A 15,137-nucleotide genomic window follows, 5' to 3' on the forward strand; every position below is an offset into this window, starting at 1 on the left:
GCAGTTAAGTTAAAGATTGGCCGCGATGGTGTGGTTCGGGAACAGCAACGTCTGCCCCACTGCGCCAGAAGTGGCATGAGGACTTCCTCGGATGCATGGACGTAAAGTAGAGAATGACCAATTCGGCATATTTGAGCATTAACCAATTAACGCTATCGCGTCGTACACTTAAAGTGGAGCTTGATTCCGCCTTAAGTGCCCCCATTCAGTTTTTTTTTACCCAGAAGGAGCATTTGTAACATGCAAATGTTAATGAGTATCGACACTACGGCTTAGCGAGCACGCGTGGGCTCGGCCCACCCCCGTCCAGCCGAGCGTGGTGTTTGCCTATGTCCGAGGTAAAGGGGTTCCTGGTGGTTAGTCGACGCAGAGTGCTTGGGCCTTGAAGAGGCCTCCGTAGAGGCAACGCACCATTTTGACCCCCGCTTCCGGTAGACGGAATCCCCGTGCCGACTCAACCGGGAGGAAATCGTCTGTCTCCTTTTCCTGTTCTTCCCTTTATCTTTCGCTTTCGTGTTCTTTTCTCACAACTTTTATCTCGCCTTCCTTAACGGTTTCTCCTTTCTCCTGACGACTAGGCTTAACCATGTGTAGCTAAGTGTCCTGAGATACGCCATATTTGGGTATAGTGGTGATGTACAACTGCCGTGGGCAGCACAAGTTCCTCTCTCGTTCCCTCGTTGGGCTCCATGGAGAAAGGCTGGCACCACGGCCTAAGAAAATGCATATTTGGTGGCTGCTTCCTCTCTGACCGCAGTTACCACTCAGTTTATCCATAGAAAGAAAGAAAGAAAGAAGGAAAGAAAGAAAGAGAGAAAGAAAGGAAGAAAGAAAGAAAGAAAGAAAGAGAGAAAGAAAGGAAGAAAGAGAGAAGGAAAGAAAGGAAGAAAGAAAGAAAAGTACCTTTCCCAAGTTCTACATTGTCCACAGCGAAAGAACCTGCTAGAATGATATCCCTTTTTGTAGTGTCAAAATGTTTCACAGATGCATTGGGCCCTGGCTATAAAGATGACATAATTAACCAATAGAGATGTGTTATTATAACTACATGAGAAAGCTCGGCATTTCGGACTCACAAACATGAAACCATTTGAAAAAATTACAGCCTTCGTGACAACCCACAGACCTTGCATACAGTGGGCGGTGTCACCTCTGACAATGACTTTCTTATTTGACAGAGAAATGAATGCTCGAAGGGCTCACTGAACAAACGCAGTAAATGTGAACAGAACAAAAATGCGCAAAGAAAACAAAGAAGTTCCCACAAAACACCCGGTCCTGACCTTCGCCTCCTGCACTCTGCCCGAGTCGATTGAAGTAGGGCACACAGAAATCTCTCTCCGTCCACATATACCAATACCCTTCGCAAATTGAAATTACGAGAAATTTGGACACTCTGTCTGAATCTGCCGCGGCCAGGAAACAGGCGCGAAATGCGTCCCTAATTGTCATCCATCAGAGAACTGCAATGCTGCGCCACACTGCGTGAACTGTGATGTGGAGCCCACATCACCACATACTTTGCCCATCTTGGAAACCAGAGTATGAAACTCAGTTTCACCCACGGCTTCATGCTTAGAAGAAACAAACTTAAGAACTCAACACAAAAAACATTTTAAAGAAATACAAAGTCCTGCGTTGTGATAAATAGCAAGCAAGTAAGATCTCACGAGGTACCGTTATTATATTATAGCGCATAGTGGTGTTGCAACAGGTGAAATCATGCTTAAAACCACACATGAAGCTGTTGCAGTCATCTTTCTTCATTTAAAAAGAAATCACAATATGTTTATATGTATTGAGCAACACCTAACCGAGACAGTTCATGAACATTATATTTTTTAAAAAGGAGAGTGCTAAAGCAGGGCATATCCCTCACAATGCTGAGAAAGCTTCGTGGCAAAGCGATGTATCAGCCATAAACAGTCCTATCATATAAAAAAAATATGGGACCAAGTTCGCAACCTTAATTTCAGCTTTTTTCTTTTTCGCAGTCCTCTTACTGACAGCCCCTGGTATATAAAAAAGTGCTGAAGAACAAGCGGGCACACTGGGACAACATTTCTCACGAGTTTCTAGTTTCTTACACTTCACAGACTCGATTTTTAAGCACTAAAACACAGCCGAAAAAAATACTACCGACAAGCGGAAGCGTTAAAAAGTCCTAAAAGAATTTAATTACACTTCAAGAAATTCGTAAGGTACTGTCCACCGGTAGGCAGATGGCATCCAGTCCTGATAAAATACGCTATGAAATATTGCCTCATCTTTCTGAACCTGCTGTAGAGGCACTTTTGGCTTCTTTTTTTTAGTGAAATATGGGTGTCAGGCAAATACGTGAGGCTTGGAAAAAAGCATTAAATGAGCCATTCCGGAAATATGGAAGGCCACCAACTTCCCCTGGTAGCTATAGGTTCGGTCTGTAGCTGCCACAAGTTGCGACGCCAAATCTTTCGAGAACGTTCTGAATATAAAAAAGGAATTCTAAAAGCAGTCGACGGCCTCTCGTATGCCTGATAATTCCGCTGCCGTGCAAGATGTCTTACGCACGGGCATAAAGCGGCAGCTTAAATTGCTTCCGAGCACTATCACCGCTGCTTCTGAAGAGATGTTCGCCACTGACCCATCTGCGAAGCTCTGGTTAAGAAAGACAGCGCAATCCTGGCTTCAAAACAGCAGAGAGGGCTTCAATGATGACGTTTTCTTTCTGTACGCATATCTCATGAATCGAATAAAAACTTCCGGAACAAGTTGTATTTCGAAAGCGGATAGCCAGTTATTCTTACCGACTGGACGTGCAAAAATCCACTTCAGTATGACTTTCTTGTGGTTTCCACTGCATTTTTTCCCAATAATAAAAATTTTGTTCCGCAGAACATGGCACATTTAAATAACAGGCTTGCCAAAGACACGATGGGATTGACTAGAAACGCTTGGCAGGCAGAAGGCTTTTAAAACATACTCACTGCGTAAAAAAAACAAAACAAGTTATTCAATGTTGGATAAATCAATGTTCGAAATGCTAAGCAAGGGCTTCTTAAGCGTATACGTGGTAGTTATTAAATATTTCATTCTGAGGCCCTTGCAGTCTTGAGCATGCATTGTAGCTTGGATGTCCCTAAGTAGAGCACGAAGATTCTAGTCAGCTATTTCTTAAGCCCCTTTTTCCAGGACCAATTTCCATTTCTCACGGCTACAGAAAGGTTGGCGTTGCTCGACTTACAGCAAAGTGGCGTGCGATTTCTCCACGAAAGAGCACCTCCAATGGCATTCCATTGACCTCGATGTCCGTTGCGAATGGAGATTCAAATTTCACCTTTCAAATTAGTAGCTCGACGATGAAAAGAGACGAGATATTCCGGTCATCTGAGCGAAGCACCCGGCACAGAATTCAACAGAGCGTTTTGTTTTCGACCTCCGCTGCCTTTCATCGAATGAGGTCTTTAAGTTAAGAGATGAGGCTGCGTAAAATTACGAAACGAATTTACTGGGGCGGACAGAGCGCGCAATATGAGGGCCAACCGCTTGCAAAAGCTTGAGATTAAAGAGAGACTCAGAACTGAATTGAAGCTGGCCTAGATTAAAGTACTAACAGTTTCTAATGACAAAAGGGCTGATTTTAAAGCAAATAGTGCTGTTACTGGCCATAAAAAGAGCAAGGAATGAAAGGTAGGTGCAATCACCGCCGGCTGCCTCTACGAGTACACTACGGTGACTGGAGGTGATAGTTATTGTCCGAAAGAACAAAGAAACAATATCAGCGAAGGCGTAGGCGCAGAAATAATAAGGTAACTGGCGCACAGTTGCCGCTAGTGCACTTTTAAAGGTCTTGTAATGCGAAAGAAAAGCTAAACTCGCCAAACGAAACGAAGCAGACGCACGACACTCGATATCACCAACAATATCACGAGTTTTAATTGAGCGACGGGAAGCATCTTAATGTGCCAGACAAGCATCAACTCAGTCACGAAAGTTCCACCCGTCGGATGTTTCTTTGGGCAAAAAACTTGCACAGTTGTTCCTTGGTGTCTCCTTTACACTACATGTAATCAAGTTGTCAAGGCGTTTATTTGAAGCACAGGTTGGTTGGTCTTGGTTGTCCGGCGCAAAAAGGACGACCACAGAAGGAAGACACCACACACACGAACGCTACTAACAACTGGCTTTATTTTCCGGAACAGTTAACAATGTATAGGCGTGCCCATCGCATGCGCACACAACACTAAGGTGGCGCCGGCCTTCTCGACCGAAAAAAGAAAAAAAGAAAACCAGAGGGCGCCACCCTAGTGTCGTCTGGGCATGCGATGGGCACGCCTATACATTGTTAACTGTTCCGGAAAATAAAGCCAGTTGTTAGTAGCGTTCGTGTGTGTGGTGTCTTCCTTCTGTGGTCGTCCTTTTTGCGCTGCCTTTTAATTCAAGTATGCGTCACCAACTAGCCCCGCAACAAGTTTTATTAAAACTTCAGAATGCCCCATTTTGTTCCACCCCATGGGCAAAACTGAGACAGCGTCGGGTAGAGATGAGAGGCCCCTCCAAAGTCACTCAGTTACTCATACTTCCGATGAATGCGCATGAAGTTGGCTCCGTGCACATCTATGAAATCTTTGCGGGGCTATACGAATGTAAGACATTGCACTAAGACCTAGCACTATTTTGATCCATGTTACACCACAGTCTACACAGTTATACCACCAAGCTGTGCGTGTAGCCTGGCTAGGCGATGTTTTTGAATTTTGTGCCTTCATCGCAAATTTTCTATTTCAGTGTATCAGGTTTTCCTCTTTCGCTCAACTGTGTTGAATGTACACGCAATTTGGTTCAATTTTCAGCGCATGAACTCGAGTTTTTTTATGTGACTCTAGGCTGCAGGCCGAACACAGCTCGCTCCATTGTCAGAATGTGTTGCACTAATAGCTGTTCATGTGCGCCCGACAGAGTGTGACGCTGAAGTACGGAAGACTTTTAAGGCGAACGCCTTTAAGCGCTCATACTCGCGGTGACGGTGCCCATCCGGCTCATCTTGGCGCAGTGCCAGCTGCTACCCTCCCCCTCTCCGGCGCGCATCCTCCTCGCACCCGCAGCAGCAGGCGGAACATGCGCATGTGCGTGTTGCAACAGTGACGTCGTCGCGCCCCTCGCCCCAGTGGCAGCTGTGGCGCGCGGCGCACGCACAGTTGTGTATAGCAACAGTATAGCAACAGGCAGTCGAGGTGACACAGTAATCAGGAAGGCTTTCGTCATGCACACTTTAGGCCAACAAAGTGTCCCCGTAGTTTTTTAAGGCGTTGCCTGCTTTTCATGTTCACTCATTTTCTTTACTGTTCTGTGGTGGATGACTTGGAGAGCAACAACAGGCTTGTTGGCCCTGGCGCTGCCTGTGTCTGTCGAGAGCTTTCTTCATGCTTTCTGCGCAGTAGTCGGCATTCAGTGTTTTCCTTTTGTACATTCAGAGTATCATAGAGAGCTAGAGAACAAGGGTATAGAGCTTAAGAGCAAGCAATAAAACCATTGCATTTATTTTAGTCACACCAGAACATCACAACGTCGCGTTTTGCCCGCGTGAAGCTTACTGCTAAAATAATTCTATCTTAATAACCCGAGGATAAGAAATGATGAAAATTTCGATAAGGTCAACTGGTTGTAATAGCTACCGTTTCGCGCTTCTTCGACCGCTTTCGCGTTCGTGAAGGCCCCTTGTAAATGTTTTTGATAAGCTTAGGAGGGGACAGTCAGGTCAACCTTAAATTCAATGGTAGTGGAGATGTGACGGGTTATACCACATGGATATCAAGTTACTGTGATGGCTCAATCACAGGTTAGGAGGCGCTAAGTGACAAAATGTTGCGCTTTGTCTCACTGTTCCCTACTGAAAGTTTCATCAAAGGCGAGAACTAGAGGGCGGATACGCCCAAAGCTTTGTATCTGTAGATATAGACGTGAAACGAGAAGCCTGCTTACCCGTAATGGTTGCCACCTCTTGGCAAAGCCGGAGGAGAAACTGCTGGTGGGCGTCTCCGTTTTCGACGGTGTTCACGCTGTCCTCATCGCGCAGCTCTTCGTGCAGTAGCGCCGCCTCGCGGGTGTTCAGGCCGTCGTCCATCGTCCGCCTGTGCCCAAGAGCGTGGATCTGCAGTAAGCTAACCTCTGGGGTTTACAACTGCAAGTAGGATTCAAAACAATCTAGCATTCGCTGGCACTGACCGCAGGATTAACCATGTGTGCGTACTTCCATCTTTGGCATAGCCTCTGCTCCTTAATGAAGTTTGGCATCATCACGACGTCATGGCTTCCCTTCCCGATTTTTTTCCTCCCCTCTTCCCTTCTCCAATGTGGAGTAGCAGGCGAGATGTATGTTCCTGCGGCCGACTTCTGTTCCCTTCCTCTCATTAAATTATGTCTTTCCCGCCATGGAAAATGAAAGAGGAAGCCCAGAATGCAGGTTTTTATCCGCTAGCTTCTTACTGAGAAGAAAAAAAAACAAGCCATAGCTTTGCAAGTAAGCCATTTTCTTCCCTGAACGTTCATTCCTGGCTCGGTACTGCGCCATGATGCACGAGAAATGCTTCCTTCTGGTGATAGAGGGTGGTTTCATCATGTAAAAAAAAATGAAAGAAAGCGGATGAAACGTTTAAGATGTGTAAAGTACAGGCTGTAACAGCAAAATTTACCATGTCATGTACATTCAACATGGAACATATTTGCACCTTTGCTTTGGCACTTCAAGCTGCAGTGATTATCAAGAATTCCAACAGCAACAATAAAAAGACATGACGTAGCGTTTTCGTTTGGTATGATTTTCTTTTTGCGGACAAAAGAAAAGATTCAAGAGAAGTTTATTTACAACGAGCCTGAAAGGGACAGCCGTCCCTCGTAAAACCAAAGATACAGAACGGCGACTAACGTCGCCCGACATACACAAAAGACATGCTTTGGCGACTAGCGTCACCCGACCTATACAAAAGATGCACACTGGCCGAAACAAACACAAAATCCGTGAATGTTCAAAAGAGTTAAAAAAAAAAGAGGGGGGGGGGGGGTCCAAACGCGCGGGGGGAAGCACGCGGGGCACTCGCGCACAACACACCGCGCACAATCGCCGCATACAAAGTTAGCGCGGCACACTCAATATGGCAGGAGCCGCACGGTGACAAAAGAAAAGATTGTGCGGTACTTCTCAGCTTCGGCCCGGTCTGACAGGCTTCGGACTTGCAACCAAGCCTGGAAATTCCGTTCTTCCCTCTTTGTTGTTTCGTGAAAAACGCGTCGAATATTCCATTTGGAAGGAATCTGGCTTCCGATTAATTACACACAGCGTAATTGCAAACCAGCGTTAATTAAACTTTTCCCACAAAACAGTCTGCAAACAATTTTTCGTTTCATTTAAACGACAGCTGTCAAGGGACGCAGGTCCAGGGAAATGTGCATCTCGCATTCGATTTTGCGGCTGGACCAGCCGTAACGGAAAAGCACAAAAAAATTGGGACAGGCGTGTTGGTTCTCAGCGAAGCAGCTGCCCTTGTTTTTGTACGCTTGAAGTTGCGCGTGTGTAATCATCAACGCAGGTCCGCGTGTTTTTTAGCATGACTAGACCTTCGTGCCCCTTGGCGCAGCCGAGCACAAAACACTATTTTGCCAACTCCTGCCAAAGCAAAACGTGAAATCACCGCCACTCGGTTCCTTCTGAATGTATGAAAACGGATGATACTGCACTGAGAGTGTTGCTAGTGCAGCAAGCGAAGCGTACTCCACATTATCCAATGGTGGTCCCTCCTTCAAGGAGTATCTTTTACGCTTAAATAACATCAGTAACGTAAAACCTACCAATCTACTGGTTTGGTTTATTGGGGTGTAACGTCCCAAAGCGACTCAGGCTATGAGGGACGCCGTAGTGAAGGGCTCCGGAAATTTCGACCACCTGGAGTTCTTTAACGTGCACTGACATCGCGTAGTACACGGGCCTCTAGAATTTCGCCTCCATCGAAATTCAACCGCCACGGCCAGGATGGAACCCGTGTCTTTCGGGCCTGTAGCCGAGCGCCATAACCACTCAGCCACCGCGGCGGCAATAACAATCTGCGTTTGTTTTGAAGACTGATAGAGATATTACACCTACCTTACTAAGCTTGCAGACAGTTTTATCCAGTAAACACTGTTTGTTGAGGGTTGGAATTGTTTGCTGCCTTAAGTAATGTTCTTGAAGGAAATCTGAAGTATTAATGCGAAAGCATTATGTGTCTTATTAGCACAAAAGCTGGTGCCAGTCGCCCTCCATGGAACGAAATACGTATGAGGTCAGAACGCTGGTGTACGAGGTCACAACACATATTAGATCACATGCGTAGTCCTGAATGACGAAACTTCACGTGCCAAAGTCATGACTCATAACTCAGTCATTCTGCAACGTAGCATGACTCCGCACTTCAGAGGTAACGTACTTAAAGGCATATAGACTTTGTACAAAGTGTGCATAGTCATTACTCGTAGTCCTACTCAGGACTCATTACCCATAGTCATTCTGCAACGTTCATGACTTAGAACTTTAATGCTTTAGCATTCTCTCACGTAAGCACCCTTTAGTTTGTTTGCAGACTTTTTTCAAGCTAATCAAAAGCAGCTCCAGCCTCTTGCAGACCGCGACGCATGCAGAACTCAGGAGCAGTAGATACAAAAGACTATGCAGATAATCGTAGTGCAGTATCAATACGAAAAAAAACTTTACAAGTAGTGGTCTTTGAGTCTCCATGGACTCAGGAAAAATATTTCAACCAGAAACAACCCATTATCGCCAAAGCATTTTTTGGCGAACGTTTATTAAGTTATTCTGAAGAAAAAAAATTGGAGGACGCTTAAGCTTCGCCTTTAAGAACAGGACGCGACGGCGTGTTGCAGCATTGCCAAGGAATCCACGGAACGCCATCGTCCTTCGGTACGACCCCTTGCCCGGACAATTCAAGGAAATTAAATATATCTTGGTGGACAGCCGAACCGCCCCGTAAGGCAGGAAAAATTATAATAAATTTTTTTAAGAAAAAGAAATGACGCCTATCTCACATATCTCGGTCGACACCCGAACCGGGCCGTAAGGGAAGGAAATTGAACTGAAAATTGGTTGTAAGGAAAGGAAATGATGCCTGTCTCACAAGTTTCGCTGTACACGCGTACCGCGCCGTCATTCCGTAAGGGAAGGAAAATCCTTTCCCTTATGGCGCGGTACAGGTGTCCACCGAGATGCGCCATTTTTCGCTCACGGCCAAAGACGCCGGTGACACCGGCTTTTCTGCGACACGAGGTCCTTAACGCTTTCGCGTTAAAATGCGCTTACCGCTAACTCCGTGTAGTCTTGCAACCTTTCTCATTTTTTGTCGTTTCCTGGAGCTGTACACGCCATAGAACGTCATTGTTTTCCTTCGACACGGAGATCGCATTGGCTGCTGCAGAACGCATTAATGAGCGCCCTGCGAACCACGATACTGCGTAGAAAGCAGATATATAAGACTAATCAGGTGTAGCGCATTTTTTCAGACTATCTTCTCTCTGATGGACAAAACTATGATGGCCGCTGTGTTGTAGCCACAGGCTAGCTTTACGAAAAGAAAGCATTAAGTGGGAACTTACTACATGAGCTTCTTTGAATACTCACACAAGGTCATCCCACAAGGAGGGGTCTTTATCGGATACCACTTGTCGTAGAGCCTTGACGACTGCTGATGGCTGCAAGCGAGGCAAGAATAGGCAACAGATGTATATAAGTAACTTATCATTTCAGCCATGTTTTGGTGAAAAATAAAAGAAAGAGAAAGCGAATAATGGTCCCGGATATAACGAACGCTCGCACACTCACTTATAGTGAACGAGTGTGGGGTGTCAAAATATGCCTCAGGACAATGGCAAATCGTCTCAGATACAACGAACAACTGTGGCCGCACCACTCGGTTTACAGAGAACGAGGAGACTCCGCAAACTCGCCCCCGATGTTCAAAAACTCGCGCTTTCTTGAAGTGCGGAGACCCAAAGCGTCGCTCAGCCCTGCGATATCGCCCCGTAAAGAATATGCTGACCACCTCCCCCCTTCCCCAAAAAAAGTAATAAAAAGGGGCCATTGAAACCGTAAGTAACCGCGGGCCAATTGCGCGCCAATGGTCACGATCATTGCCTGCATGTGCGCCGGCCGTGCGTTAATAAGTGCCCAAAACGAAGAATATTTTATATCAATGGACCATCAACACCCGCGATATTCCTTGAGCAGAACATTTTGCCAAGCTCGGCAGCTTGCAGTCTCTCTGACGAGGCTGCGCTGCCGATACGCTCCTAGAAATTTCTATCTAGACAGATCTGGTTTGGCACCGTCTACCCTATGTTTATTTTGCCGTGAACCCGAATTTATCGATCATTTTTGGCTCTGTTCCCGCCGCTATTACTCTTTGAGAACAAGGTTGCTGGAGGAGCCATTGCAGCATCTTGGCCTTAGTTTGAGCAGCCCGCTCTTGCGGTCATTTGAAGCCGCCACACATGGCTTCAGCCAGAGATCTGTTTGTTCAGCTGTTCAAAATTTCTTGCTTGAATCTCACCGACCCGACCGCGGCGGCTGCGTTTTTATGGAGGAAAAACGCTAAGGCGCCCGTGTGATGTGCGATGTCAGTGCACGTTAAATATCCCCAGGTGGTCAAAATTATTCAGGAGCCCTCCACTATGGCACCTCTTTCTTCCTTTCTTCTTTCACTCCCTCCTTAATCCCTTCCCCTACAGCGCGGTTCAGGTGTCCAACAATATATGAGACAGATAGCGCGCCATTTCCTTTCCCCAAAAGTCAATTATTATTATAATCTCACCGACCATCTTGCTAATGCTTAAAATACTTTCTTTTCTTTCCATTATTGCGTTTTGATTTCTTCAATTTATCATTTTTTTTTCAATTCGAGCTCTTTTTCGTTTACAGTTAGTTCATGCCCGATTTGAACTCACCCACTGATGTTGCACTGCCGCGCGTGTTTCATATTCCTTTACTATATTTGTGTTTGTATATTAGATTTATATTTATTTAGGCCACATAAATGTACAGGTAAAGAGCAATATATGCCTCCCGAATCCTGGTTGATACCCCAGTGTGGCTATCTGCCATCTTTTGTAAGGCCAACAACAACCACGACTGCCAGTTAAACACACGGGATGGTAGACTGCGGCGGTTGCGCAGTGGCCTAATGCAGCGACAAGCGAAGCTGTTCTGTTCACACTTCTGGGGGTCCGAATGCTGCTCGCTGCCCATTCTACTCTTAGAGTGCACATCCCGACAGAGTGTGACTACGCCGGCGAATAGAGGGTTTGGAGCGAAAAGCTCCGCGTCTCGCATACAAAGCTCAAGGTCAAATGACGCTTGGGTCTGACCTCTAACGTGAGGCTCGCCGCTGATGTGGCTGTGACGTCATACCACGTGACTTGTCGCCGCTGCGCCGACCGCCGCTCCGACCGCTCGCTCTCTGCAGTTGTGTCACGTGACTAACCACATGATCCGCTCTTGCTGAATAAATGCCAGTGCTCGCCGCCCGGTATTGCACTACCTCCGGGATCGGCCTTGTCTTTAGCGCGTCTTTACTATCCTGTTTTTCTATCCCATCTCTCGACTCTCGTACTTTCTGCACTTGGTAGCGATTGTGGCTCGGCTTGAACCAGTGAGCAGGCCTGTGCACTTTCTTTCTTCCTGGCAGTAGCAGATAGCAGACAGACACCGCAGAGAACCGATCCCCGCGACGAGTTCTTCGACTGAGCATCGGAGGCGCCGGGCTGTTTCTATAGCGATCCCTACGACAGAGAGCGTCACGAAGCCGCGTTGGCTCGAGTTATAAGTCGCGAAAGCGGGCTCGTCGAGTTGATGAAACCGGTGAAAAACGGGAGGTATACGTCTGGAGAAGCAGCGGCACAGGCAACAAGGGCAGCAGATGCTGCCAACATCTCTACGTCGAAATTGGCCACTGGTTCGGTTGCCTTTCGCTCCGTATAACCTGGCTCAGCCGATTTGAGCAGAGACGATTTCTTTTTTGTTCCAACGAGGCTTCTGTACTATCGCATAAAACGAAAAGAGGAACAGGCCTCAGTGAAACATGAGTTAACGTTACCGACATCACGAGCCTTGCAATGCTGTTGGAGACGTTAAACACCCAAACAAAGATAAGTGCGGTATCGCATTATACAATAAAAAATAACTCTAATGGCTTTCTGTTTCCGTTTAACTAAGCAACGACAAAACAACCAAACGCAATGCTGCGCAAAAAGCTTTTTCTTCCGCCTTCAGAACCGTAATACCAGCCTTTGTGCCGCAAGTCAATCCGGGAAACACTGGAGGGAATGTGCCTTACCCGAAACTAATCCTTGAGGTGTCATTTCAACCCGTGGACAGACAAAAAAAAAACTAAACCTCACTTGTTAATATAGGGCTAAATAATGAAGCCGCAGAGTTATAGATCGTAACCGGGGCGAGCTGTCCATAATGTCAGCGGTCCGTTAGGCATAGAAGATATGATAAGGTAAAGTAAAGCTACATTAAAAACCATTTGTGAACTGTTAATCGCCTCTGGATCCGGTTCGCAGTATTTGTTTTCCTCTTTAACTTTGCTCTGTGCGTTGACGCATGGCCAGGAGTCAACGCCGCGTCTGCTGAAAAGGGAATTTATTTTAAGACACACGACATGTGGCTTATTTAAAACGCTTGCACTGCATTGTTCATTTTATTTTTAAAAACCACTTGTCACTAGAGCGTTTCTCTCGAAACAACCCTGTAATGATGATCAGATTCCCAGGTCATAATTTCTTGTTGAAACTTTGGAAGAACAAAAGCAATATGAATGCCATAATATTTCAGAGAAACCACATGACAGCGCCGCCATAACTAAGCTTGTTTGCCTGACATTGTGCTCGAGGAGGGCGGTAACTAACCTTTCTTTTGTCTATGATATTGCTCATGCTGCGCTTGTTCATTTGAAAATCACCCTGTTGTATTTATAAATCTTTCGACTTTGTCGTTAATTTCAATGCGAAGGCATTGTCTATGAGCGCGCCTCTAAATACAGTTAATATTACTTTAAAATATCACGTACGGTACATGTATAAAAGGATTTGACACAATAAAAAAAGAGAACATGAGACTGGTTCAGGGGACTGCTTCGTACATATGCTTCGAGCACGCAGAAGTGAGCGCTACCTTCAACAACAAAAGCAGAGGACGTGTACTTTCACTATACAGGGTGTTTCACCTAAGACTTTACAAGATCTTTAAAAATAGTCTTTTTGAGTTAGAAGAGCGCTTTGATCACAATAGCATTGCCAACGGGGCAATACATCAGCATAGAGGTTAGACCTTCTAACTAGCAGGTTGGTTAACTAATATTAATAATAATAATAGTAATAATAATAATAATTTGTTTTGGAGGGAAAGGAAATGGCGCAGTACCTGTCTCATGTATCGTTGGACACCTCAACCGCGCCGTAAGGGAAGGGTAAAGGAGGGAGTGAAAGAAGAAAGGAAGAGAGAGGGGCCGTAGTGGAGGGCTCCGGAATAATTTCGACCACCTGGGGATCTTTAACGTGCACTGACATCGCACAGCACACGGGCGCCTTAGCGTTTTTCCTCCATAAAAACGCAGCCGCCGCGGTCGGGTTCGAAGCCGGGAACTCCGGATCAGTAGTCGAGCGCCCTAACCACTGAGCCACCGCGGCGGGGCGCAAGCTTCTCGGAAGCGCATGTATTTTGGCGCGATGTAGCCAAAATTTGTTGGGCCATAGCGCCGAGGGTAACCACGTTTTTGAAATTCTATAAACAGGTATGAATATTGCTTAAGGTGGGCTACACGCGTCTCAATAATTAAGGAACCTAAAAATAATAGTTAAAAAGTTAATTCACTATTAGTTAACCAGTCTGCTAGTTCGCACGTCTTCGCTATATTCTGACGTACTACACCTCTGATAATACTATGCCGAAAAAAGTGTTCTAACTCAAAGAACACATTTTACAGAAGAATAAGAGAAAAGCTTTCCTAAACAGTATATTACGCGAAACAAGGTTTGTTCTGCTACAAAAGGTTAGACTGCTTATTTGTAAATCTTCATTCTAACATTTTCTTAATATTTCTAAGCGAATTCGTGGTACATGGTCCAGATTCGACGCTAGGTACGAAATAAGTGCTCATCGCTTTTCATGCGCGGGTGTGAAGCCGAACTCGGTCCTTATTTTTGAAGGCAATTCGACTCACTTCCCGCATAAAAATACCGCAATATGACGCCATCATCTGCTACCGAACACATTAACATAAATCATAAAAATCTGTGATAACAAACAACAAGAAGTTTCATAAGTTACGTGATTAACAAGCATGAGAAATTCTTCCAATACAAAACTAATTTACTGGACGATCATGAAACCGTATGCGACAGTTCTGTTTGATTTACTCTCGATGAATAATACATTGATGCGTCTACACCAATGAATGCTGTTAACACTAACACTCCGCGGCTGCCGCATCTTCGCTCGCTATAGCCTAGGAGAGGTTCGTGTTCGATCGGGAACATAGAGAGGGATCACTCAGATGCTATTTATTACACTTGCAAATAATACACAGCGTGGGCCAGCTAGCTACAAAACACCGACAAGGAATTCTCGAGAAGACTACGTAAGAAAAGCTTCTGGCTGGACAGAGGCGTGACTTCGCAGGAAACGGTGGCAAATGTTTGCACCCGCCGAGAATGGCGGCCGGGTGTACTCCGGTGCGCGCTGCATTCTTGGGGCGATGCCAGACCCGGGCATTTGCCGGGGGATGGCGAGAAGAGTTTGCGTTTTCTGCGCTCACTTCCCTGCACGGAAGTCGAGCAGCAAGGCGTGGGAGGCAATGAGAGCGTGCGATTACAACCACTCGCGACCCTGGCCGGATCTCGAAGATGCACTCACCGGCTCCGTGGAGCTCCGCGTAGCCATTGAGGTGGCGCTCCGGTCGCTGCTACCGCTTCCCCCATCAGGTAGCCTACCCCTCGCCCAGACAACTCTGTCCCGACGCATGATGGTCATGACGCCGCATCGAGACGGAGAGGAGAGGAAAACAGGTTTTGCATAAAGCCGAGGCTTCACACGTGCGGCAGAATTTTTCTGTAGG

General features: G+C 46.1%; 1 protein-coding gene across 1 annotated transcript in view; it reads right to left on the reverse strand.

Annotated features, from left to right (window-relative positions):
• Gycalpha99B (guanylate cyclase 1 soluble subunit alpha 2) overlaps positions 1–15,137 on the reverse strand; it is a 163,377-nt gene that overhangs the window by 47,254 nt on the left and 100,986 nt on the right. The window contains exons 3-4 of the mRNA XM_077663355.1: positions 9,644–9,714; positions 5,962–6,110 (exon numbers count right to left, since the gene is read on the reverse strand). Coding sequence (XP_077519481.1) covers positions 5,962–6,110; positions 9,644–9,714 — 220 coding nt within the window. The remainder of the gene's footprint in view (positions 1–5,961; positions 6,111–9,643; positions 9,715–15,137) is intronic.

This window comes from Amblyomma americanum, chromosome 4 (assembly GCF_052857255.1).
Source record: "Amblyomma americanum isolate KBUSLIRL-KWMA chromosome 4, ASM5285725v1, whole genome shotgun sequence".
Taxonomy (NCBI): Eukaryota; Metazoa; Arthropoda; class Arachnida; order Ixodida; family Ixodidae; genus Amblyomma; species Amblyomma americanum.